The sequence below is a fragment of the Bubalus kerabau genome, chromosome 23 (assembly GCF_029407905.1).
Source record: "Bubalus kerabau isolate K-KA32 ecotype Philippines breed swamp buffalo chromosome 23, PCC_UOA_SB_1v2, whole genome shotgun sequence".
NCBI classification, from domain to species: domain Eukaryota; kingdom Metazoa; phylum Chordata; class Mammalia; order Artiodactyla; family Bovidae; genus Bubalus; species Bubalus kerabau.
In genome coordinates, this window is record NC_073646.1 from 28,685,143 (window position 1) to 28,712,034 (window position 26,892).

The following is a 26,892-nucleotide window of genomic DNA, read 5'->3' on the forward strand; positions in this document are numbered from 1 at the left end:
TGGAGAAGGGGCCCAACTTATTGATTGTGGCTAGGAGCTGGATGTTTCTCCTAGAGGTCAGATATTGACCATATAGGGGCCACATATTCAAACAGTTGGGTCACAGTGCTCAGAAAGGCAGTTTGTGAAAAAAATTTTCAATCTTTTCCTTCCCCCTTTCATGATGTCTGACCCAGGGATCTGACATTATTCAAGGCAGAATCTCCCCCAACCCAGGGTCTCATGCATTGCAGGCAGATTCTTTACCAACTGAGCTCTTAGGGAATCCAGAATCTCCCTAGGCCTCCTTGTTTTCCCAGCAAGTTGCCATAGAAAGAAAATGATTCCTTTATTTGTCTTGTGGGGTTTCACACATCTCCTAGGGAATCTGGTTTCCAGCACATGAAATGCAGTTCCGTGGGCTCTTTAAAGCTCAATGTCAGTCTTAAAAGGGTCTAGGAGAACCATGGATTTACCAGGTGAGACTGTGCACCATGGGAGTCACAGAATGAATAGTACTCAGAAGAAACAGCAGATGATTCCAAGGGCGCCCATATGCCTCTATAAACGTCCCCAGAGAAGAACCTGCTCCCATGGTGTCACTGGGTATTGTGGGGTCAGTAAAATTCACCTGTGATTGTGATTCTCAGACTGTTCTCTTTCATCCTCACCCTGGGACCCTCTGGGCAGTGCACTGAGTGTCAGTAACTCTGGGCCTCCAGAGGAGAAGCAGAGATGGTAGTACACCTGGGCAGTGGAGCTGCGTAGAGGCTCCAGGTTCTAGACCACAGCTGGTCCCCCAGTCCGGGGGCCTGGCTCCGGCTGCACTGACCACCAAATGATGCCTCTGAGAGGGGAGAGTGGCCCCAGTTCCTGGGGTCCTGGCCAGGGCCAAGTGCACCCTCTGGACAGGGCCCTGCATACACTCTCACCCCCTTTCGGTGGCTTCTGCACCCTGCCTGACCCCCGCCCCACCTACCCCGCCCGCCCTCCGCTCAGAAATCCTCCTCAACCAGGGAGAGGAGCACGGCCTTGGGCGTGTTCTCGAAGAGGGCCGCCCGGTTCTGCTGCTGCCCCTTCTTCACCCAGTGACCATAGATCCGGAAAGCGTAGGCGTCGATGAGTCGCCGCAATGGCCGGAGGGCGTAGGGGTCTCGAATGACGATCTCCCGGGTCACGGGCTTCACCCGGCGGTACTGGTAGTAGATGCGCACGGAAGCCAGCACCGTCAGGCAGATCACCTGCGGGGGGCGAGGCCTGAGCGCCGGGCCACACCCCCCAGACCTGTCTCCTCCCGCGTCCAGCGCAGGCCAACCGGAGCTCGTATGCCTCCAAGCCTTGTGTGGCGTCGGTTGCGCGCGTCCTACCGTCACCGCCCCCCGCCCCCAATTACCCCCATTCCAGCCCGACCCGCAAGCGCAGGCTTTTAGACTATCAGCAACAGAAGCCGGAAGAAATTGAGCTGGAACCATCATAGGGCTGGATGGGAGGGGAAGGGCGGGTGCTCTGGAAACGCCGTGGTGGTAAGGAGTCCGTATGAAGGGCCCTGGGGGCTCGCGTTTCAGGGGCCCTGAGTGGGAGGTGAGCCCGCAGTACCTTGAACTTGCCCCGAGGGCTGAAGTGACGCACTTCCTCCACCACGTACTGCTGGAAGAAGGGGTGCGCCAAGGCCTCTTCTGCCGAGCAGCGGTTCTGGGGGCTCACCACCAAGAAGCGGGAAACCTGAGAAAAACACGGTGGAACGGAGGACGTGTCAGGCCGGGGTCTCTCCCGCAGCAGGCGCCTCCATCTCTCCCACCGCTCCGCCCTCCCCCGCCCCCCGACTCCGACTCCGACACCGACACTGGACTTGCCCCTCGCCTGAGCCCGGGAGCCAGCACGCCCGGCTTCTCACCAAGTCCTTCACGGTGTCCGAGTAATCGTCCCATTCCGGTGAGCCAAACTGGTAGTTGCCACTCATGATCATTCTCAACATCAGCATCTGCTTGCGGTGCCAGAAGGGCGGGGAGCCGGCCAGCAGCGTGTACATGATGACCCCGGTGCTCCACCTGGCACCGGGGGAGCGGTGGAGGGAGGCAGGTGGGCGGGCTGTAGCGCCCACCCCTATCCCCCCTTCCCCAGCCTGGTGCTCCCAGTCAGGGGAGCACCCCTGTCCCTATGGGTCACCTCCCTCCCCCCAACACACTCACATGTCCACCTCCTTCCCATAGCCGGGGTGGTCATCGTTCATGGAGCACTCGATGATCTCAGGGGCCAGGTAACTGGGGGTCCCACAGACCTCTGCAGGGACAGTTTCCATCGGGGCAGGTCAGCAGAGGCACACGGAAGAGAAAGGCCCACAGAGACAGTGGACGTGGAACTGAAGTGGAATGGCCAGACTGGGACTCTGAACACGGCCCCAGGCTCAGAGCCAAGGGCAGGCCAGGGTGCTGGCTCCTATGGCCACCTGCTTGGGGCCTGTCAGTGGCTTGGTCATAGGAGCCAGCACTGGGTTGGAACACAGGCAGTGGGAACCTGGCTCACTCCAGTCCCGGGAAGAGTCAGCCAGCCTTGAAATGGTAGGATTTTTTATTCTGGGTGGAAAAAACCCAGGCAGTCCCTGTTTCCGGGAGAGCTGATGAGAGAGCCTGAGCTCCTAACACGGGCCGGGGCCACGTTACCAGACCTCTCAGCTTCTCTCCTGGCTCCAGCTGGCAGGAAAAGCCGAAGTCTGTAAGCTTGATGTTCATGTTATCGTCCAGGAGGATGTTCTCAGGCTTCAGATCCCGATGCACGATGTTGAGTCTGTGCAAGGTGGCGATCACCTCCAGCAGGGCTCTCATGATCTTCCTGGGGGGGCACAGGCACACGTTACCCTCATTTGCTACTCTGCAAGGTCAGGTAACAGGCAGGGAGACCAAAGCCCATAGGCCAGCCTGACTGCAAGTGATGGAGGACTCCAGACAGGTGGACTCACCTAGGCTGGGTCAAGGAAGGAGGGATACCACCATAGCCCACAGCGCACACTCCCCAACCAGACCAGTGCACGCCGTGCCGCCTTCACAACCTCCGTGCCTAAGCTGGACTCAGACAGGAAGTAGGGAGAGGGGCAAGTGGACCCTCACCTGGTCTCTTTCTCACTCAGGGTGACCTTCTCAGTGAGGTAGTCAAAGAGCTCCCCTCTCTTCATCCTGCAGGGACAGAGGATTTGTCACTGGATGGCCCAGCAGGTTACCCCCTCCTTACCCTAATTCCCACCTAACACCTCCAGGGGCAAAGTGGCCCACTCCCCACGAAGGACCACAATCTGCAGGGAGGAGCTGGGGAAGTGAGTGGAGAGGCTGTCTGGGAAGGTTGGAGTAAGAACAAGGGACACTGGAGGGGTGGGGTGCCACCATTGTGAGGGTCCCCCATGTGTGGGAGTGACAGCATGGACTGGGACCCATCAAAGCCAAAATCAGAGTCGGGGGAGGACCCTGAGTCACTGGCCCAAGGTCCCAGACCCAGATCAGAAGGACCAGAATGTCCTGTCTTTTTCCAGGAACAAATGGAAGCAGCAGCAGTACAAGTGATGGAAGAGTGGTTTTGCCTATTTTTGGATTTTTTAGAAGTGTGATTCCATCTTCCCACTTGAGAGGATCTAGAAGGAGGTCTCTGCTGGAATAATCTAGTTATACCCTGGAGGGCAACTTGAGGCGGCATTATAAATAACTTCCCAAGCAACTTCTTCAAAGGTTAAAGACATTTGAGCTGCCCCCAAGAACTCTACAGGACTGAGCCACTGAGCAGAGTTGAGACAGCTGCAGCTGGGCAAGGCTGGGAGGGGTCCTGGGAAAGTCTCTCTTGGTTGAATAAAAAAGGTGCATCCTGCCCACCCCTCCGGGGAAAGCAGGGTCCAAGAGATTTGGCCTGTATCAGAGGGAGACAAGAAAATCCTTGACTTTAGCTGATGCAGCAGGGAGGGGAGTTCTCTTTGAGGAGCAGCCGAGAAATTACAGATGTAATTCAGACATTATCCGTACCATGTTCTTAAAAAGCAATGTGTGCCTAAGGTTTTGATCACTTCAATTCCATTTTAAACACACTAGGAGAACTCACTAATGGCAGCAGCAGCAGCAAAAAGATGTACCAGTAAACACTGGGACACTGCAAGGTCCATCAGCAGGCTCCTGCCTCCTATAGCTGGCAGTTTAATTATACACAAAGGCCAAATTAAATGGTGTCTCCACGAAAAAAAGTAACACTGTGCATGTTCAGTATGGTGACAAAAAAAAAAGTTCCAACGATACAAAATCTGCTTGAATAATTCTCTGAAGTAAATCTAGTCCCTAGATGACAAGGCGCTTATCTCAATAGTCCTGTTGGTGCACAAGCAGAGGAATAGTGAAGTGTTGTTGACAGTGATAATGGTGATGATGACATTGATGATAATGTCAGTCTTTGAACTACATGCCAAATACAATCTCTACCGCCTGCCTCTCTCGTGGGCCTCTTGCCCCGATACTGCCTCAGCTCTTCCCTCTGCTGGGGGCTCCTTCTCTGGGTCTTGGCTGGACTCCATCTCGCCCTTCATCCAGGTCTTTGCTCAAGTCACTTCTGGAGAACATTCCCCAGCCACTCCCTCTGACCCTTGCTCAGCTCTGTGTGTCTGGAAATGTGCCTAACTCTGTGTGTGTTTTATGACTTGATTGCTTTCTCCTCACTCTCGGTGAAAACTCGTGCATGCAGTACGTTTGCCTATCCTCAGTGTCTAGAATAAGCATTGCCTGGCCGCCCTGGTCATCACCATGGTAGTTAGTAATGACTAGCATTTACATTGTGTCAGTCCCTGTGTATTTATTACTCCTGCAATACTGATGAGAAAGCTGATGTGGAAAGTAAATCATCCAGCCCAGAAGGGACACAGGGTTCAAAACCTGGCAGCCTGACCCCAGGGGCCTGATCTGCCTAAAGCTTCTGTGTCCTTATTTGCTGTCCACCATGTAGGGGGCTGGCTGCTGGTCTCCAGGAAACCTTGAATGGGGGGCCACAATATAATTTTCTCAGTTAGGCCCCAGGCCTGGGTACTTACAGATCAAACACCAAGAAGAAGAAGGTATTGGTCTCATAAGTGTCCTTCAGCTGTACTGAAATGGAAACGGCTCATCTCAGGAGCAGAGGAGCCCAGGCGAGGCAGTGGAATGCAGGGGTGAGGGGATTAAAGGCGCAGTGGGCTGACTCAGAAGCTGGAGGGGGTTTCAGGGTTCAAAGGAAGCCTCCCCCTCCCCCCGGGAGAGGGGGCAGCCAGGGACTTTGAACTCCACATTCCCCCACCCACACCCCTGCCTGTCATCCCTTCTGTAGGGCTTAAAGAAGAGGCTTGGACCTGAATCCTGGGAGCAGGAAGTTGGAGCTGGGAGCCCCAAGCCTCCGGGCACTGCGCCGGCGGGGGCCCTGGGTTGCGGGAGACAGTCTGGGTGTTTCTGGCTAGCTGCACTGGAGCCACACTCCCTGGCCGGGGTTATCAGCGCAGAACGGGGGCAGAGCACCCTGCCGCGGCTCGGGGCCACCACTCACTGATGTTGGGGTGTCCCGAGACCTTGCGCAGGATGTCCACCTCCTTCTGCGTGGCCTCTCGCAGCTCCTGCACCTCCTCGGAGCTGAAGCTGCCCCCGCCAGTGATGTCGATGATCTTCACAGCATACTCCTGGCACGTGGGCTTGTGGATGCAGCGCCTGACGACGCTGCTCACTCCCCTAGGGGTGCAGAGGACAGATGGTCCCGGGGCCCCTCACCCCAGGGGGAGGCCCACATTCAGGCCACAGCAGAGAGGTCCTGCCTTGTCCCCCAACTCCCTGTGAGCTTCGGGGCAGCAGTCCCCAACTTTGGGGCCCATTTTTGGCACCAGGGGCCAATTTCATGAAAGACAGTTTTTCCACGGACCTGTGGGATGAGGGATGGTTTCGGGATGATTCAAGAGTGTTACATTTATTGTGCACTTTATTTCTATTAGTATTGCATCAGCTCCACCTCAGAGCATCAGGCATTAGATCCTCGAGGTTAGGAACCCCTGCTTTGGGGGCTGGAAGGTTGAAGAAGGCTCCAGGGGACAGTGGCGATTTGCCTGGAGCCAAAGAGGAAGAAGTCTGCTTTCAGGCCTCCTGGTTCCCGTCACTGCTCCTTCTCAGCTCAGAGGAAGGAAACCGTACACCCCTAGGACCCCGAGCTGCATTCTGACGCCTGACCCCTGACCCTGAGCCAAGGCTGGATTGGATGTGCTGTCAACAGCTCTGGGGTGGGGGGTGGGGCTCCCTTTGCTGGGAGGGTCTCTGATCTGGGTGCCCTTATACCTGCTTCCTCCATCCCAAACCCCAAACTGAAGTTTTCTCCAAGTGGACAGTGCTTTGGAGATGAAGACGGTCAGGGCTCAGGGTCAAGGACAGATTGCTCCTGCCCGCAGAGTCGGCCAGAGGCTCGGTTCACACTTCTTGGGGGAGGTCTGGGCCTTACCTGCCCAGGATCTCCTTGGGCTCATAGTTCTCATAGAAGCTCTGTGCAGAAGAGGAGTCCGGCAGCGACTTGTCCTGGGTCATGTCAGCTCTAAGAGGGGAACAGAAAGAAACCGTCAGCCTTCCTGACCTAGGGGATGTGGTCTGTGAGGGCTAAAACCATCTCTCCCTTAGCTTTGTATGTCCTGGCAGAGGGCTGACCTCTTGTGAATATTCAAAGTAAATGTTTATGAATTTTATAGATAGCCAATGGGAATGTGCTGTATAACACAGGGAATTCAACCTGGTGCTCTGTGTCAACCTAGGGGGGTGGGATGGGATGGGAGGTGGGAGGGAGGTTCAAGAAGGAAGTATAGCTACAGCTGATTCATGTTGATACATGGCAGAAACCAACACAACACTGTAAAACAATTACCCTTCAATTAAAAATCAATAAAATTTTAAAAATAAAAGATAGTTTAAAAACCACTTGTGAATTTTAAGAAAGCTCTGGAAAGAGCCCAGCTTGCTTCCCCCCACTGGTGTAAACTCTTGTGACCCCAGTTGACCACGTGGCTTGCAAAATGTTCTCCTTGTTAGCTGTTGCTCCCCAGAAGGAGCAGCAGATGGTCAGCCAGGTCCAAGCCCAGGTTTGAGGCAGGAATCAGACCACTGGGCCCCAGGGTTAGCTCTGACAAGGCCAACACACCCCTGGGTTTAGGAAGAACCACCAACAAACTCTGCAAAGGACAAATTAAAGTGCTGTTTCTTTTCCTCTTGGAGGAGATGAAGCCAGTCCTGCTTTCCTTTGCCTACCCTCTGCACTTGTGGAAAAGGTGAGAAACTTCACGGTTTCATCTTCAAATATGGCGCCCCCATAATCTCACCTTATTGCTCCAGTAGTAACTGTCCTACCCGGAAAACACCTCTCCTTCCAGGACAGGCTTCCTATGCTTCCCACTGCTGCTTCCTCACTCCTTCCGTCCTTACCCAGGACTTCTGTCACTCTCCCTCTTTCTCTCTTCCTTCCTTCCTCTGTTCTCTTTCCTCCTTCCTTTTTTAAAAAGTTTTTTTTTTTTTGCCTATATTGTTTTCTTTTATTTGGGGGGCTGCACCACTGGGCACGCGGGATCCTAGCTCCCCAACCTGGGATCAAACCCACATCCCCTGCACTGGAAGCTTGGCGTCTTAACCACTGGACTACCAGTCCCCTTTCCTCCTTCCTTTCTTTCATACTCTGAGAAGCACTGTGCCAGGTGCTCCGAGGGAGGCAGAGCTTGATGGGTGAGTCCTGGTCCCGGCCCCTGGTGTCACTCATGGACGTGTGCCCACTCCATCCGACTGTGATGGTCTCCGGGACTTCCCAACCACCGCTCCCGCCGGGCCCAGTGCAGGTGTATTACTAGTGCTGCTCCACAGATGTAAGTCAGCGGCTGGAGGGATCCCTCTGGTCCAGATTCCTGCCCACAGGATGGTCCTGTCCTCAGTATGCCCCAGGCCCTACCTAACGACCAGTGAGCCCTGGGTGGTCCCGCTGCAAGGTGGGCAGAGTGGAGCCAGGACACTCGAGCCTGGACCCAGAGGAGCTGGCCAGCTTTGCTTCAGGAACGTGGAGGCCACTGGGCACCAAACTCCTTCCTCGCTTGGAGGATTTGAGGAATGGAGAAAATGCTGTACCAACCGGAAGAGGGGCAGAGAGAAAACGGGCACGAGCTTCCGCTCAGCACAGCCAAAGCTGCCTCTGGTCCCACTTCCATCTCGCTTTCTGGGTTCAAGAAGGCCTGGCCTGATCAAGGGGCTAGTTTGCTGACTGGCGGCAGCCTGGGCTGCCTGGGGACAGGCTGGCTGTTCCAGGAAGCCTGGTGTCCTCACTGCTGGGTGCCTGGTTACCGGGGGAAGGACAAGAATAACAACGGTCTCCTCTGCCAGCGGCAGGCCTGGCGCTGCCTCCACTCCACCCTTGTCAGCAACCCTGGCTGAGCACAGGAGTGTCTGTTCCCCAGAAAAATATTAGCCCAGTTCCTGGTGAGTCCTGTAAAGCTCCAAGGCGGGCATCTGTTCCCCTGCTCCCCACCTCTCAAAGCCGGATAGGAGGTCTCTTCCTTCCCCCAGCCCTCCATGCACAGAGGGTGTATCCTGACCCAGCCTGGCATGCCATCCCATCCAGGGGCCCCATTCCCTGGCAAACCATCTCCACCCGAGTTCTGGCACTGGGCGGGTAGGTGATGAGGTCCATCTTGCCCCATCCCCTTGCTCTAGGCCTAACTTGGGGCCAGCTTCGTGCCTCTGTCCACTGTCCCCACCTGCATCCCCCAAGACACCTCTGGAAAGGGTCCCCAAATGCGAGGATGTAGCCCGGTCCTTTTTGGAACATAACATCTCTCCCCAAAACTGAGAGTCAGCAAACAGTCACAGGGATCTGCTTTCTGTGGACAAATACCTTCAAAAGTCAGTGCTGCCCTTCTCCTGGGTTCGTCTACTGTCAGAAGTGAGGAGAAGTGGGCCTAGTGAGTTTGGGAGGGTCTTCTCTACCCCATGACTTCTCCTGCTCCCCACCTGGCTTTTATCACTCACTGACCCAGCTACTCACCGCTATGTCCTCACAGGCCCTGGAGTGAACGTGATGGGAATCCCAAAGGTCCCGGACCCGCCCAGGGAGAGGGGACAGCGGAGGACTGAAGCGTGTCCCGAGCAGACACTCGCGGCCCAAGTAGGGTATCTTGCGGTTCTTCCTTCTACTTCAGGACGGAAGGCTGATGTGCCAAAAATAAAGCACAACTGCAAAGCTGGGAGGCTGGCCAAGTCTTGGCAGGCCAAGTCTCACCAGGGGGTGACCTCTGGTGGAGGGTGAAGGAAGTTCGGGTGGCCTGGGAGCAGGCAGGACAGCATGTGGTGATCAGTTGGTGACCAGTCTTCCCTCGGGAGCTCACTAAGCTTCCCTCGGGAGCTCACTAAGCCTCCCGGCATGTGGGAAAACAAAGCCAGCTTGCCAGGAATGCACTGACTTCTCTGTGTGCTGAGCGCTCTGGAGACACCCCTGTGCGCCAACTCTGCAGCCTGGCTGTCCAGGGGAACTGATCAGCTATGGTTTGTGTGGCTGCTTGACCAAATGCAGACCTCAAAGTTTATCCCGGACTCCATCTCTCATCAGCCTCCAAGATTTCATTCTTAACTCATTTTTTTTTCAGCCAGCAGTTCCTGATGAATGAGAGGCGGTTCATGTGCCAGGAAAAACACTTGGGCGCTAACTGTGGGCGGCTTTGGGCTCTTTGGGTGAGGGTCCTCATCAGTGTGATTCTAGCTTAAGAGGTTGACAGAATTGGAAATAATGTATGCTGGCACAAAAAGGACACTTAAAAAAAAATTTCAGAGAAATTAAGCTTTTTCATATTTATTTTTTATTTATAATGTATTTGGCTGTGTTGAGTCCTAGCTGCGGCTGGAGGGGTCTTTGATCTTTGCCACTTCTTTGCATGAGGACTCTAGTTGCGGCATGTGGGATCTACATCCCTGACTCAGGCCTTCCGCATTGGGAGCGTGAAGTCTTAGCCACCAGGCCACCAGGAAGTCCCAGTAGACACTTTTTTAATGCTCTCTCATTCCAAAGCTACCTGTTCTTCAAACCCCTAATTCTAATACACCAAATGAAGAAAGGGATAATACAGTGCTTCATACAGATGCCGAGCCTATAAAAGCCCACTTAATGAGCATTTTACAATGTACTGCAAATGTACTCTCACTTGAGCCCCTAAAACTCTGGTATTAAGCAAATTTTAGAGAATGTGACTTGTTCTATGAGGTCACCAAGTAGAAGGGCCTAAGACAACCCCAGGTATACGTCCACATGCTCTTTCCACGTCACTCTCTCTTTCATTCTAGGGAAATATTTTGCTGAATTGTTACACAGAAAGGAGTTGTAAATGACTTTGTCTCTATCCATAAAGGCCACCAGCTTACTGAGATGCAACATCTGGTCCCAAGGATGAAAACATTTAAGTCCCCTCTTACTGTCAAAAAGACTCATTTGTTTTCCCTCTCCTGATTCTAAGCTGTAGACTCATGCTGGTTTAGTTTCAATGCAAGACAAAAATCCCTCTGACCTTAGGGCAAAAGGCCAACATACCTAGTGAATCATTCCCTGTGCCCTTTTCTGTAGTCATGGTTCCCCCAGGGAGAGGCCAGGTCAGCCAGACTCTTACATTTTATTGTCAGAGGTTCATTTTCCTTGGATTCACTGCTTCAATCCTATTTGGGTACCCAACATACACCATCTTGCCTTGGACATAAACAGCATTAACACTATGAACTCAGGGGTCTTAGGCCTTTAGGAAAATAGGCAAAGAAGCCCACTGGTGAACCCAGGGAATAGGCCGGGGGACTGGACAAGAGTGAATTGTCTATGGTCATTTAGGTCCTTGGGCAATGCAGTCTTGGCCTCTTTTAGGAACTGAATTAGATTAGGTGCAGAATGGGGCACTCTGAGAACACTGCTGAGGATAGGAGGTAACAACCGAATAATTCACTCAACAGCACTTCACTCACCTCATGGTAACGGAGAGAAAAATAAAGAATCAGATAATGGGAGCTCTGAGAGGTATATTTGAAAGTCAGAAAACTGCAGACCATAATGCAGACTTGAGGTCAAGAAGCAAATGAAATTTTGAGTTGTGAAGGATAGAGCTGGATTCATTTAAAAAAAAAAAAAAAAAAATGATGCACACTAAATGGAGTCCATCTCCTTAAGGTAACATGGAGAGGCAACTTCAATCTTTCAGGAAGAGCAACATGCCATGCCTTTAATAGAATGAGTTTAAAAACATTTTTTTTTATTTGGCTATGTCAAGTCTTAGTTGCAGCACATGGGATTTTTTGTTGCAGCACACATTCCCTAGCTGCGGCACCCAGGCTTAGCTGCCTTGCGGCATGTGGGATCTCAGTTCTCTGACCAGGGATGGAATCCATGATTCCTGCATTACAAGGCAGATTCTTAACCACTGATAACCAGGGAAGGCCCCATATGCCTTAAGCAGAGTAAAAGCACTTGCAGGGGAACTGCCTGCACTAAGGCAATGATTTTTCATCTCCAACCAATTAACTGGATGTTCTAGGGAGACAGCGATAGACACTGCCGACCTGGCCACGTGGAGACGGCATGTATAATGGCTCTGCTCCCACATCTCCTTTATCACTCTCCTGATTTAGGACAGTACTGTACCTGGAACCTGTTTAAGGAACAGCACATTTGCTGGGGAGCAACTAGGCGGCCGCTGCGTTAATACCCAGAGACTATAAACTATAGTTTATATATATATAAACTATATATTATATATATTATAAACTATAAACTATAAAACCCAGAGACATGTAGACAGCTGTGTTTTCCTGCAAAATCCATTGTGTTCAGCATGTGTGATTTATAACCTTCTACTTAAGAAAAAAAGAAAAGTGACTAGAAAGAAAAGCATTTTATTCTAATCAATTCACAAACAATAACATCAGAAAAGCACGCTTAAGAGGCCACAACCGCCTCTTCTGCCCAATCCCAAACTCAATACCATTGCAGTGAACTTCTACATAGTGACAATGCCCTCTTCCATCGCAATCGTGAAGCACAAAAGCTATTAATGATTAAGGAGAGTTTTAACAGGTGGTCTCACACTTCACATCTTCACTACTAATTATACTTTAAATGCTAAATCAACATGGTCACGAGAGGTGATTTTTCATGTCTTCAACTGGAACTTCTTGATTAAGCTAATCCTGCAAACAGAAAAGGTTTGTTAGAAGAGGACTAGCTACATATTCTCAACAAAGCAGAAGTCCTCCAAATGATGAAAGGAGGGATGAAATCCAAGGTTATTAGTTCCTTTCATAAGAAACTGTTTAAGGCATCTTGAAGTGAAGTTAAAGCTGCTCAGTCGTGTCCGACTCTTTGTGACCCCATGGACTATACAGTCCACAGAATTCTCCAGGCTAGAATACTGGAGTGGGTCGTCATTCCCTTCTCCAGGGGATCTTCCCAACCCAGGGATCAAACCCAAGTCTCCCGAATTGCAGACGGATTCTTTACCAGCTGAGCCACCAGGGAAGTCCAAGAATACTGGAGTGGGTAGCCCATTCCTTCTCCAGGGGATCTTCCCGACCCAGAAACAGAACCAGGGTCTCCTACATTGCAGGAGGATTCTTTATCAGCTGAGCTATCAGGGAAGCCCTAGGCATCTTGTGACAACCAAACTTCAACTCTACACTTGTCACAAGTGAAAAAAGAGAGGGTGTATGTCCTTCTTTGCACAGAGTTCTGAAGCAGAAGTATAGTCACTTTGGTATTAGACGGAGCTTCATCATAGACTTCTGATAAAACTTGGCCATGAAATCTCTCAATTACACAGTTCAACCACCTGAAAAAATTAACTTCTGCCATATTTCCTGCCATAAATGAAGGAAGGAAAATGAAAACAAGCATTTTTAATAGATGGTGAATTCCTAGGTTGACAGGAGGAAATTACAAAAAAAAAAAGGGGGGGGGGAGGTTAGAGAATAAGTTGACTGCCAACATTCCAAAGAGCGTAAAGCTCAAAGTCCCACAGAGGGATCTAATAAACTTGTCTCTCCCAAATGGGGTGTGTAGACTGACAATGCTCCATCAAATCTTGTGCACATTTCTGGACTCTGGTGAAATTAGCACTAAGGCTATGCAATAGCCACAGTAAGATCCTGGCACACTAATCTCTATCTGCTTAAGGAAGAATTAGACTAAGAACATAACTGGCAAAAGGTAAGATAATGACTAGAGATCTCTGGACCAGCTCCTTGTTAAGATTATTTTTAGAGTAAACAAAATCTCCTCCAATTTGTCAGTTGAATTTATCAAACACAGACTCCCTAAGTTTTACAGGGTCCAGGAGTACCATTCAGTGAATTAAACAGATGCAAGTTCAGTCATGGATTGAGAGGTCACCTACCGTTGGCCAATCTGCACTGTTTCAGCACCTCGCTGAAACCCTCGCAAAGTTTAAGGTCACCCTGGCTCTGGGCACACTCCAAAAATTGTTTCACCTCATAGAAGCAGGGGCCATTCTGCTGCAGTTGTGCCGGCTGGGTTCCCTGAGGCTCCTGCAAACACGCAACATTTAGGACTATTAAAAAAGGAAATCAGACTTACACCCCAGCAAACAGAAACAGTCACTCTTTGAGGTTAACTGGGGGAACAGAACTAGAACCAGAGGCAAATTAAAGTTCCTATTTCATAACATGAAACACAAAGAAATTTAAAGGCAGAAAGAAATGAGCTGTAACTAAAATTCCAGTCGTAATCAGAAAGACTCATGAATCAAGATGTAATTCAAAGTGGTTATTTGGGCATCTAAAGATCAATGATTCAGTCATGTTTCATGAAGGAAAAAATGGGATTACTACAGAAAAATAGAGGAATGAGAGCTTTAAGTACACCAGAAATACAACAAAGTATACGCCCACTCTCCCTAGAGGAGAAAATTCACATGTCAGAAAGAAGGGCAGTGGCAAATATTAGGAAAGATATCAGACAGCATTAGAGTCACAAAACAGATTTCTAAACACTTAACTAAGTTTGAGCCTGGATGAGTTAAGAGTGACCAGGAAAAAATATATATTTATATTCATTCATTAATTTATGCCAGGCCATCTGGCTTGTGGGATCTTAGTTATCTAACCAGGGACTCAACCAGGGCCATGGCTGTGTTAAGCTAAGTCTTAACCACTGGACCACCAGGGAACTCCTCAAAACATTTAAAATAAGGGGAAAGGGGCTGCTTGACAGTGCGTCAAGATGAACTGCTACAATTCTACACCTTGGGAAGAAATACCATGTGTACAGGATTCCCTGATGCTGGCCTAAGGAACGTACTAACGCAACTGCCAAATGTGGCTCTTGATAAACCATTTTCCCCATGTGGAGATAGTGCCAACACATAAGAACCTACGAACAACTAGATTCTCTCATAAAATACACCACCAAAGGGAACGCTGCCCCAAGTCTTACCTGGTAAGTGATGTCAGGCCTTGAGGGTTCAGAACTGCTTCCTCCACTGAAGCCCCCAGTGATGGCGTGACCCAGAGTGTGGCCGACGGCAGAACCCACAGCCACACCAGCAGCAGTGGTTGCCATCTGCGCCATCAGACCTGGCTGCCGGGGAGCAGCAGCAGGGGAGCCAACGGCAGACGGTGGCGCCATTGCTGGTGGCTGAGCTGCGGGCGCTGGCCTGGGCGCTACTCTCATCTGAGGCGCGCGGCTGTGAAAGAAAGGACAAAAAGTAGTTTAAGTTCCCATTCCCAGCCAGGTTTGGAAACTATCAACTTACACAAACAACCCTTGTACATTAAAATAAACCTCAGGGTTTTAAATTATCAAACACAAATATGATATACATACAAGAAAACTTCACAGCACATAATTCCCTAAGCTATTTACATCATTTCCTCTCTTGAACCTTTTGTTAAGGTTGTAATCACTGGATATAAACTTCTCTTCCCTGCTTTTTTGCAACCATCTCCATGTATTCACAAAGTCTATAGTATCTTTAAGAACACAGTTCTCCCAAAACTTCATAAAATTCGATATAACTGTTCATGAGACAAAACCCTCTGCGTTTATGGAGCTGACATTCTATTGAGGGATCGAGTGAGTGTTAAGGGAAAAATACTATGAGAGGGAGGGGAGCATGTTCTGGGATGTTGCAATTTTAGGACCGTCGAGGGAGGTAACAACTGAGTAAAGACGGACAGTCGTCTAGAGAAATAAACTAGTCCAATTCCTTCATTTCAGATTAGAAAACTGAAACCCAGCAAATGGAACTGACTTGCCTCGACTGTTATATCTACACCAGTATCAGTGATTTCCCACCTGTAGGACATCTGGATATCTTTAAAATTTCACTAAAATGTCCAGTGGCAACCCACTCCAGTATTCGTGCCTGGAGAATCCCACGGACAGAGCAGCCTGTCAGGCAACAGTCCACGGGGTCGCAAGAATGGGACACAACTTAGGGACTAAACCACCACCCAATATGTCCAGTACTGCTCTAAAAATCTTTCACATAGATTATACTCTCTGTCCATTAGGTCAAAAGTTTATGACTTCCAATCAGGTGGTATCCAGTATCTGGTCTAATTTCACCAAAAAAAAGTGGTTTCCCCTCCTTTGGATAGCAGCATCTTTCCATTACTGAACTCCTTGTCTACACTCCTAACACAGTTTGAACACAATTCACCTTAGTCTAGAGAAGCAATGTGGTACTGTGCTAAACGTTTTGAAGCTGTCACCAGAAAACTCTGAGACCTGGCTTCTCTATACATAGAGAAGGACAGCAGTGAGTGGTCCTGAAGAGAGATCTTAGCTCCCTCTCCAGGGATTGAACGTGTCCAGGGTAATCAGGAATGAATTTTCATCCAGGATGAAAATCAGGAATCCTAACCACTAGACCACCAGGAGAAGACTCTTGAGAGTCCCTTGGACTGCAAGGAGATCCAACCAGTCCATCCTAAAGGAAATCAGTCCTGAATATTCAATGGAAGAACTGATGCTGAAGCTGAAACTCCAATACTTTGGCCACCTGATGGCCAAATGAGAACCAACTTATTTGAAAAGACCCTGATGCTGGGAAAGATTGAAGGTGGGAGGAGAAGGGGACAACAGAGGATGAGATGGTTGGATGGCATCACGGACTCAATGGACATGAGTTTGAGTAAACTCCGGGAGTTGATGATGGACAGGGAGGCCTGGAGTGCTGCAGTCCACTGGGTCACAAAGAGTTGCACACGACTGAGCGACTGAATTGAACTGAGACCACCAGGGACTGGAGGCTAGATGCAGAGTTCCTGGCTCTTCCCCTGTTTGAAAGCAAAAATGTTTCCAGGAAGCAAAAACTATAAAAACAGGTATAAAGTTTAACTTAAAAGTCAAAAACTAGGCAGAAATACACACCCAGAGAGGAGTGCCAGCATCCTGAATGACACACTCAGTTGAGAGGTGATTTAAATCACTTATACAGGACAGTGCTTCAGGGTCTTTGTTTACATTTGGCCAATTATCTTGTCCCTTTTCACACAGTAACTATTCCTAGAACCCTCCCCAAGATGCACATGCAACTTTTTGCTAAGATGGATCCCATCGTGGAGGCCTGTGGTATATTCCATACTTATCATGGGGTGGCGCACCCTCCCTTTCTGACCCCCACAGAGCCTTCCTGCCCATGTGCAGAGAGGGAAGTTTTCCTTGACCTCAGGAGTGGACACCTTATCTCTTCACTTCAGCAGAGCTCAGCTTCTGCCACTAGCTTTGTCCTTAGTATCAGGGCGAGAACAAAGCTTCAGTTTTACTCCGCTTGACAAATACCAGCTGCCTGGCCCAGGGGCTCATCTATTTCCTACCTCTACATGACCTTGGACAAGTCCCTTATTCTGCTTCTCCAGTTTCCTTGTTCCTGTAACAGGAAAACACCTACCTTCTGAGGCTATCAGGAGGTGCAACTGACAGTATATTTTACAAGTATCTTATGAACCGGAAAACGTCATGCACACGTGAGACCTTAGCCACTGTATACTGGGCTGAGCCCTTGGAACGCTCACTGCTTATGGAAGGTGCTCAAAGGTTATTTACTTGAACTGAGGTACGATCATTTTCCTGTTTATACCATCTGTTTTCTACTTTTTTTTTGGTTGTTGTTATTGTTGCTATTTTTGACGTTTCAGCCAGATTACACTTACAAATATCCACTTTCTAGAACTGGCATGTTTTAACACAAAATGGACTCTAAAATATGTTAAGAAATAACTCATGGACATTCGAAATTAGGAAGTTTGCACTAACGGGAAAGCTACCCAAAGCCTCATAACCAGTTTGCGGCGACCGGAGAAAGGCCCACGCCGCCCCAGGCTTCAGACACCCCCGCCCGTAGACGCCCCTCCGTCCCAAGGCAAAGCACAGCGTCCCTCTGTGACACAGCACGGGCAGGACCCCAAACCCCGAGGTAGTCTCACCTGGCAGGAGGGGCCACGCGGGAAGTGCGGCTTCGGCTTCCACGAGGCATCCTGACTGCACTGCTAAGCGACGTCAACAGGCGGGAGACTCTGAGACCCTGGCGGATTCTGCGAAGAGCGAAAGCGGAAGTTGGGAGGCGGGGCTGGTCTTAGCGCGCGGCCAATCAGCGCACAGGGCTTCCGCTCTCCGACTTCTTCGCGGGTTTGAAGGTCACAGGAAGAGAAGGACGTCACGGCTGCGCCTTGTCGCATGCAGTTGACGTCAGACGTTCGGCGCCAGGACTGTTTAGAAAACCGGAGGTGGCCGTGGGTGTGGCAATTCTGTCCGAGCCTAACGCGACTCACAACCGTTTCCTAGGGCACAAGGACCGTCGCTTCTACCTTCAAACGTTTGCTTATTAATGTGGTAGGTCAGGTCCAACCTTGAGAGAGTGAGTCAGACCTCTGGCGTGGTAGTTCCTGGACCTTGGGTCAGTTACTTAACCTTTCTCACCATTAAGTTACTCATTTGAGTATTTTTTGAAGCACAGTGTGGGCACATAATAAGAACTGAAATGAAGAAAACGGACAATTTTAGGGATCGACAGAGCCGAGTTGGTTCTACTTGTGTTTTGTCTGTTCATCCAGTAAACAAAAGTTAAATTCAGACAGTAATAATGCCTTACTTTTATGTATTTCACACATTTCCGAACCCCTTCATATGTATTATAGAACTTGTGCCCGTAAGTGGAATGATACTTGTTCACTGATAATGAAATAAGGTGTTCTGAATGATCTCCCAAGTGCTATCTGGGTTTAGAGCAGGAAACAAGACTGCCTTCATGGAGTTTAAATTCATAGAGGCGAGACACAAACACCTACATTAATTAGATGGTGGTGATAGGAAGCAAAAGCAGGATAAGCGAGGTGTAGAGAGTTAGGGTTCGGAGAGGGCAGGAGGTTTTTTTTTTGAAGGGGCAGTATTTAACGGAGTCCTTAAGGAAGTGGGGAGGCAAGCCACCCCAAGGGTAAGAGCTTTCCTGACAGTGAGAACAGCAATTGCAAAGGCCCCAAGGATCTGTGCTTCAGTGATACTTGGTAGAAAATTCTTTTAACCATGTATTTTAGGGCCTCTGCAGTAGGGGACAAGTAAACTAATGGCATTTCATGGGGGGCTTTGTGGAAAAGTCCTTGGAGATGGGATGGGTTTTATGGAGGAGAGAAAGCAGAGGTAGAACCTCCATTTCTGCTTGGATGTCAGTCAGAAACTTCCCCCTTTCACCAGAGGTGACAGAGTTTAAAGCAGCCTTTCCGGCAACAGCAGAATGTTTGTGGAACTGAGGGGTAAATAATGCAAAAAATTTTGTGAAAAAGTTTTATTTTCACAGAATTTCTTAAAGAAATGAAAACTGTAAATGGTAAGCCCTTGTATTTGCCTTTGGCTAATTCATAAAAAGAGATGGGAGAAAGGAACCTTATTTATATACTTATTTTTAATTGAAGGATAATTGCTTTAGGAACCTTATTTATAAAGGACATTCTGGGACCAGAAGAGCTTAGACTGAGGAGAGCTTTGGACAGACAGGCATGCAGACCAGAACAGAGACAACTTTAATTTTACCTCGCTAAGTCATTCATTCCTAAATTGAGGAGAGAAAATTAGATGTTTGTACAAGGTTATTTTGTGATAGTAAGAGATTTAAAATAGTCTAAATCTGTCAGTAAAATACAGGTTAAAAAAATTATGGCACACTCACACAATATCAGTTCAGTTCAATTGCTCAGTCGTGTCCGACTCTGTGGCCCCCATGGACTGCAGGCCTTACCTCCCTGTCCATCACCAGCTCCCGGAGTTTACTCAAACCGTCCATTGAGTCGGTGATGCTATCCTACCATCTCATCTTCTGTTGTCCCCTTCTCCTCCTGCGTTCTATCTTTCCCAGGATCAGGGTCTTTTTAAATGAGTCAGCTCTTTGAATCAGGTGGCCAAAGTATTAGAGTTTCAGCTTCACATCAGTCCTTCCAATGAACATTCAGGACTGATCTCCTTTAGGATGGACTGGTTGGATCTCCTTGCAGTCCAAGGGACTCTCAAGAGTCTTCTCCAAACCACAGTTCAAAAGCATCAATTCGGCACTCAGCTTTCCTTATAGTCCCAACTCTCACATCCATACGTGACTACTGGAAAAACAAAGCTATATATAAAGCTACAAAAAAAAAAGTTTTTCTGTGTATTGATATGAAATGATTTCCAAGATAAACTGTCAAGAGAAAAAAAGCAAACGGCAGAATTGAGTGCAAGGTGCTATTATTTGTGTGAAACGGAGAGAAAAGACCATATTGTGTGTGTATAAAATAGCTGACAACATTGGTTGCCTTGCGGCAGTGGCACAAATTCAGTTAAACAGTAATCAAAATTTGAACAAAGAACTCTTGCAGATGTTGTTACAGACATTTGGCTGAATGGACTATTGATGATTGCAGTTAAAAATTGCAGAGGGAGACAAAGGGTAAGGGAAGAAAATCCTGAAGGCTAAGATAAATATCAGAAGCTTTAAAACTGTGCAGACTTTGTTCCATAAATTCCATATCTAGGAATTTTCAGAAGTCGTGAATGTGCAAGAAATTAGCCATAAGGATGTTGATTTAACAAAATGTATAAAATAGGGAAAACCTGAAATACCTTAAGTGTCTTGCAATGTATTTAGAATTCGTTAAATAAGTTCTAGTACCTAAATATGATGAAATGTTTGGCATCCATTTAAAATGTTATAGAATATCTGACATGAGAATTGTCTTCACAAAATATTAAGTGAAAGCAGATTATAAAATAGTATATACAGTATGTATTTTGAGAAAGTTCATATATATTTTAAAAACTGGAATTATATACAGCCAAGTAGTGATGTTATCCATTGGATACTGCTTTCTCTGCTTCCTTTCTTTTTTTTTTTTTTTTTGGCCTGTCTGTATTTTCCAATTTGTCTACAGTGAATACACAATGAATAAACCTACCCTGGTGGTTTAAAGCATGTCCTCAAATTCCTTGACACTCCCTTCAAAAGGTGAAGCCAAATTCTTCTCCAACCTCCTGAGAGACCCTGAGCTAGAACTATGCAACCAAGCCACTCCCAAATTCTTGACCCACAGAAGCTAAGATAGTAATTTGTTACACAGCAATATGTAACCAATACACATAATTTCTATCTACAGTGACCGTATTTGAATTTTAAAAGCTCTACTATCTAAAATGGGCAAAATCTAGTTAGAACACTTTATGGGTTGCTTTAACATAGCTGATGTCTATCTGGGTATGCTGTACTTTACAGCAGAAATTGTGAGGAACTGAGATGTTTAAGACATTAAGGTCCATACACTGTGTACTCAGTTGCTCAGTTGTGTCCCACTCTCTGCGACCCCATGGTCTGTGGCCTGCCAGGCTCCTCTGTCCATGGGGTTTCCCAGGCAAGAATACTGGAGTGGGTTACCATTTCCTGCTCCAGGGGATCTTCCTGACTCAGGAATCGAACCCGTGTCTCCTGCATTGGCAGGTGGATTCTTTACCGCTGCTCCACCTGGGAAGTCCATACGCTGTAAATGTAGTTTTGTGTTTGGATAACTAAGACATATGTATATGATTATAGTGCCTTGCACATACCAGACAAAAAATGAATGAGTGAATTTAACTGATGATCTAAAAATACAAAATACTATAAAACAAGTTATGTTGTCTATATGAAGTTCTAAAGGATTTTAAGGGGATGGATATTCAGTGTAAATGATGGCTTCAGGAATAAAGTGGAACTTTTAAGTATAGCTGACACTAGTTTTAGAAAAATTAAAATTGATAAAGTGCACCCTGAGTAGGATAGCACAGATTTAAATGAAGAGAAATAATTGAATATGGTGAGTTTAGAGGACAGAAGACCTGTGCCAAGAACCAGTGTGTTTTTGGAAGTTGTGAGAAACAAATTTAAGAAAATCCAATGGATGATTTCCAGCACAATACAAGGCATCTAAGCTTTTTAACCTACAGGGTTACAGCAGTCATTGAGGGTTTTTATATGATTAAACTGATCTTCAGGAAGATTAGTCTAGCCATGTCTGAGATGTAGTAGAGGGAGACTAAGGGTAAGGAAAAAAAATCCTGAAGGCTAAATAAGACAGTGGTGATGGGAACATTATTAGTAACTGCTTGACTATTATATATCAGGCAGAGAGCTTTATATGCATTATTTCATTTATGCTTCACAAGAACTCTTGAAATAAGTACTGTATCATTCCTAACTTATAGGTAAGGCTACAGATATATAGAGTTTAAACAACTTCCCCAAGTCCATACAGGCATTTTACTCCAAAACCAGGAGGACTCCTACCACACTGCCTAATGTTGGAGACATTTTTAAAGAATTAATGAAATCAGTGAAAGAACTTAAGGCTTCCTGACAAGAGTGGAAAAAGAGGGATCATGTTCTGTAAACTTAAAAATAATTACCATTTATTGAGCACCGATTATGTGCCAAGCCCTTAAGTGTGTTAGATGTTTTATATACTTTATCAATTATCAGTTTGGCAGGGCAACCCAGTATTATTCCCATTTTACAAATGTGAAACCTGAAGCTTGGCAGAAGTTGAAAGTAGTTACCACTCAAAGTCTGCTGAATGCCAGGTCAATGAACAGCCATTGCTAGGATTAAAATTCAGGTTGCTCATTCCAGAACACCACCCTTCTTTCCTCACCACTGGGTGCAGAGGCCTGACAGAAGGCAGACCGAAGAGACAGGAAAGGGACCCTGCCATACTCTGCATAATCTTTAAACATGGAATTTGTGGGTGGTTCTGAGCCACAAAAGGATGTCTACAGTTGATGAAAATGGTGGTGGTGGGAAGAGTGAATGTTTTTGAGTATCTGTTAATGTCTTCTAACTTGTACAGCTTCTGGAAAGTTACTTGAATTCTATGCCTCAGAATCCCCTGTAAAATGGAGATAGCATTCACTTCAAACGATTGTTGTGGGCCAGTGGTGTAGAGAACCTAGCACACACCATTTGAATTTAAAATACTTCTATTCTGACAAACAAATATTAAGGGTACACAGTCCTAGATGACATTTGAGTTAAAGTCTTATACAAATTCCTATCTCTGTTCTGCCCGTATTCATCTCTGTCACTTCTTTACACTTAACTCAAATACTTGTGGGCTTGAAACAAATTACCACAACAACTTAACCAAAAAAACACCAGAAGACTTCAAATGCCATTCTTGCTGCTCTCTTTTAATGAAAAACCCTAAACCCTAAGCAGGCATACCCACTTGGATGTTACTTAACAATCAGTAAGGAAAAGATACTGAAGCAGTAAACTTAAGCGATGTTGTAAAGTTCTGCTGACCAACATGGACTGTTCCCCTTAGGACCATAATTACAGCTGGAGTCAGAGAAAATACTTATATCAGGTCCTTCAGGTATGGGTATCCTGTAGAAAATCAGACAAAAAACAAAATTCAATTATTCTCTTTAGTCCGTGCATAAACACTGCAATTAAATCCCTTCCTTGTATTTTTAGGAAGATGTTTTCTGCGTTTCCTAGCCCCGTCTACCCAACTACAAATTTCCAAAATATAATTTTACACTTCCAACCGCAGCCGGGAGAGAAGCTGGGAGTTTAGGGGGCCCACCCGGCTAATGACTTGGCTACAGGGTAGCCTCAGAAGGGGGCGACTGTGCCGGGTCGAGTCGCAGGGGACGGATCGGAGCGCCGCCCGGGCGATCGCACGGCTGCCCGGGGCCCGGGCCACTGGCTGCCCGCACGCACCGGCGCTCAGGTGAGACGGGTGCGCGGCCGGGGCTGCAGCTGACGCTGGCGACGCTTGCGCTGGCTGTTCAGGAGCTTCTGCGCGATCTTGCGCTCGTGGCCGCCGGGCACCAGCCAGTTGGTGCGCAGTTCTCGCTCGCGCCGCGTCCGACCCTTGATGCGACCGGCCCCGCAGGCTGGGAAGTCGCGCAAGTAGTAGTAATCCGGACAGTCATAGAGCTCCTCCTCGGAGCCCACCGGCGGCCACACGTCGGGTGGCGGTGGCTGCGCTCGAGGCTGGACAGTGGGAGCGGCCGGGTCCATCGCGCCGGGTCGCCCGCTCGGGCGGGCGCGCCCGTTTCTGGAGGGCCACGCCCCGCGCCTCGATTGGCTTCGCCGGAGAGGGGTGGAGCCTAGGGATGACGTCACAGAGCTGGGATGCTCCCTGGCGTGAGGCCTCTGCGCTGCACGCAGTCCGGGGAACCATGACCTTTTTCTCCATCCAGTTTTGTGCACCCCAGTGGGAGAGGGGCGGAGAAGGCAATGGCACCTCACTCCAGTACTCTTGCCTGGAAAATTCCATGGACGGAGGAGCCTGGAAGGATGCAGTCCATGGGGTCGCTGAGGGTCGGACACGACTGAGCGACTTCACTTTCACTTTTCACTTTCATGCATTGGAGAAAGAAATGGCAACCCACTCCAGTGTTCTTGCCTAGAGAATCCCAGGGATGGCGGAGCCTGGTGGGCTGCCGTCTATGGGGTCGCACAGAGTCGGACATGACTGAAGTGACTTAGCAGCAGTAGCAGTGGCATAGGGGCATTTGGCAAATCTGATCGAAGACCCGTTTATGTCGGTCAAAAGTGGGAAATTAGCCAATTAAAAATAGTGAGGGGGCTGTGCATTCGTCGGGGTGATCAACAGTGAGCATTTTGTCAGGTTATTTGATGACATGAGTTAAGTGCTCAGTAATGATGGTGGTTTGATCGCTAAACCATGGACTGTAGCCTGCCAGGCTTCTCTGTCCATGGGATTTTCCAGGCAAGAATACTGGAGTGGGTTGCCATTTCCTTCAGGGGATCTTCCCAACCCAGGAATCGAAGTCGGGTCTCCTGCATTGCAGGCAGATTCTTTACCAACTGAGGTACAAGGGAAGCTTTGCGCAGTAATAATGCAAAATGAAAGACAGGGTTCTGAAATAATATCTCTGGTATCCCAGAAATGTATTATTATTATTATTTTTTTTTTTGTATTGATTCATTCGTTTGTCTGCACCGGGTCTTAGTTGCAGCACACGGCTCTTCTTTTACCTTCGTTGCCGGCATGTGGAATCTGTAGTTGGCATGTGGGATCTAATCCCCTGACTGGGGATGAACCGTTCCCTTGAATTGAGAGCGCCAAGTCTTAGCGACTGAACCAGCAGCGAAGTCCCCCAGTAATGTATTTTTAAAACACATCTAGATGAAAAGGAAATGCATCAGAATGCTAAAAGTATTCCTGCTGCTAGGGGCATACATTAGTTCTTTTTTCTTTCCATAGTCCATGTGTTTGACAAGGAGTAGGCAATAAGTATTAAGCGAGCAATTACGAAGGGAAAGTTACCTTGCCTTGTGGAAGGCCAGGAACCGCGCGGCAATTTCGGATTATCCGAGGGTGCCCAAGTACTGTGGTCAGGGGACGCTGGTGTGATAGCTTGATGCTCTGGCAGTTAGGGGGTGAGGGCCGAGAGTCGGGGAGCAGCCGCGCGCGCCCCTCGTCCCACCCGCCAGCCCCGGCTGCGTCCAGCCCCGCGGGCATGGGGGAAAGGGTGCTCGCGGAGAGCAGCAGAGGCGAGAGGAATCAGGCCGGGTGTTCTGCGTTGAGAAAAGGCCAGGCTTACATCCTCGCTGGGGGCTGATGCACTGCGGAGCAGGAGTCATTAACATCCAGCGGCACCCGAGGCTCTGCGGCGACTCCCAGGTCTAATTGCCTAATTACTGTCTCCCTAAACGCTGCTCTCAGGGTATTATTGCCAAGAATGCCTTTGTTTGCGTTTGGTTTAACTAGTGCAGATAATTCTCTTCCCACAAATATTGCAGCCATCTCCCCCGGGGACTTTTCTTTTTAATAGATGGAAAATAATTCTCTGCTTAAAAAAAAAAAAAAAAAGGCCTCAGATATTTGATCTTGCTGAGTTTCTGTCAGTGACTAAGTTGCCAATTTGAGTTTTTTTCCCCTGCTCTCTAAAGTCGTGTCCCTGGTGGGGCGTGGCCTACATACCGAGCTCTGAGGGCAATTTTGGCAGTTCCTTAAATGAGCAAGTCCCAGGAGAGTGTTTTTTAATAACACACCCAGGGGATTTTCTCTTCCACCCTCGTGTCTTACACCTGCTACTGGGAGAGAACCTGTTTATTCCTATACCACTCTCCCACACATTATCTCTTTTAAAAAAAAATCTCTTTAGAATTTTTAATGAAAATATTCAGACATTCTCAAAAGTGAAAATAGAACAAAGAACTCTCATAGCCCCTCACAGGGGGGCTTTTGCACAATTATCAAGATCCTGTCTGGTTTGCTTTATCCCTTTCTGTTTTGCTCTGCTACAAATCTTAAGTTTTACTCCTGTGTATCTCAATGGTTGTGGTTTAGTCACTAAGTGGTGTCAGACTCTTGCAACCACATGGACTGTAGCCTGCCAGGCTCCTCTTTCCATGGGATTTCCCAGGCAAGAATACTGAAGCGGGCTACCATTTCCTTCTCTAGGGAATCTTCTCCACCCAGGGATCCAACCCATGTCTCCTGCTTGGCAGGCGGATTCTTTACCATTGAGCCACCTAGGAAGCATGCATCTCAATATACAGCTCTAAAAAACTCAGCCTATTTCTTAAATAATTTCAATCTCTAAATTACAATAGGAACATACAACTTGGAATACATTAAAAAAATCTACAGATAAAATTTGCTTGTTATGGTGTTTAAGTCACTTCTTATATAGGGCGGGCCCCTGCCCTTTTCCTTTTGCCCTGACATGACTTGTTGCAAAAACTGGGTCAGCTGTCCTGTAAATGCCCCACTTTGTGGATTTATCTGCTTCCTTGTCATGTCATGTAACTTGTTCCTCTCTCTCCCATATCTTGTCAATTGAAGTTGATTCTAGAGGTGGGTTTATGCACAGATTCACTTTCCTAGGAGGTGATGTGTTTTGACATCACACCAGGAGACCCACAATAGCTCATTGCCCCACTTTTAGTGATCAGTGGGCTCAGGTGGTGACAGCCTATCCCTGCAATTGTATAGTTTAACATTAACAGTTTCAATCTAATAGTTTCAACCATGGTTCATTTTTTTGTTTGCTGTTGTGTTCATTTGTTATTATTTCATTAGGTGCTGTGAGATGGTAATTTTTTAATTCAATAATTTCTTCTACATTTAGTAGCTAGAATTCCTTCCCTCATGAATATACCTTAATATATTATTTAGGTAATATAATATATTTTTTATAATATTTAATATAATATTTTTTCTTCCAGTTTTATTGATATATAGTTGGTGTAGAGCACTGTATAAGGTTTACAGCATAATCATTTGACTTACAAAATGGCAATCCGGTCCAGTATTCTTGCCTGGAGAATCCCATGGACAGAGGAACCTGCTGGGCTACAGTCCATGGGGTTGCAAAGAGTCGACACCACTGAGTGACTAA

At 47.9% G+C, this 26,892-nt stretch overlaps 3 protein-coding genes across 3 annotated transcripts; all 3 read right to left on the bottom strand.

The window, feature by feature from the left end:
• Window positions 1–91: 91 nt before the first annotated feature.
• PHKG1 (phosphorylase kinase catalytic subunit gamma 1) lies at window positions 92–9,186 on the bottom strand. Its single transcript, XM_055561228.1, has 10 exons — window positions 9,016–9,186; window positions 6,448–6,537; window positions 5,515–5,693; window positions 5,030–5,084; window positions 3,084–3,149; window positions 2,645–2,808; window positions 2,169–2,259; window positions 1,874–2,027; window positions 1,576–1,701; window positions 92–1,220 (listed from the first exon to the last, which is right to left on the bottom strand). The coding sequence occupies exons 2-10, from the start codon at window positions 6,528–6,530 to the stop codon at window positions 975–977; spliced, it is 1,164 nt and encodes a 387-aa protein (XP_055417203.1). The 5' UTR covers window positions 6,531–6,537; window positions 9,016–9,186; the 3' UTR covers window positions 92–974.
• Window positions 9,187–11,875: 2,689 nt separating this feature from the next.
• On the bottom strand, window positions 11,876–17,601 carry CHCHD2 (coiled-coil-helix-coiled-coil-helix domain containing 2). The gene is made up of 4 exons (XM_055562039.1): window positions 17,442–17,601; window positions 14,446–14,695; window positions 13,388–13,538; window positions 11,876–12,185 (listed from the first exon to the last, which is right to left on the bottom strand). The coding sequence occupies exons 1-4, from the start codon at window positions 17,489–17,491 to the stop codon at window positions 12,175–12,177; spliced, it is 462 nt and encodes a 153-aa protein (XP_055418014.1). The 5' UTR covers window positions 17,492–17,601; the 3' UTR covers window positions 11,876–12,174.
• A 5,073-nt stretch (window positions 17,602–22,674) lies between these two features.
• Window positions 22,675–23,951, bottom strand: NUPR2 (nuclear protein 2, transcriptional regulator). The gene is made up of 2 exons (XM_055561776.1): window positions 23,234–23,951; window positions 22,675–22,894 (listed from the first exon to the last, which is right to left on the bottom strand). Exon 1 carries the CDS (start codon window positions 23,534–23,536, stop codon window positions 23,240–23,242), a length of 297 nt encoding a protein of 98 aa, XP_055417751.1. The 5' UTR covers window positions 23,537–23,951; the 3' UTR covers window positions 22,675–22,894; window positions 23,234–23,239.
• Between the last annotated feature and the right edge of the window lie 2,941 nt (window positions 23,952–26,892).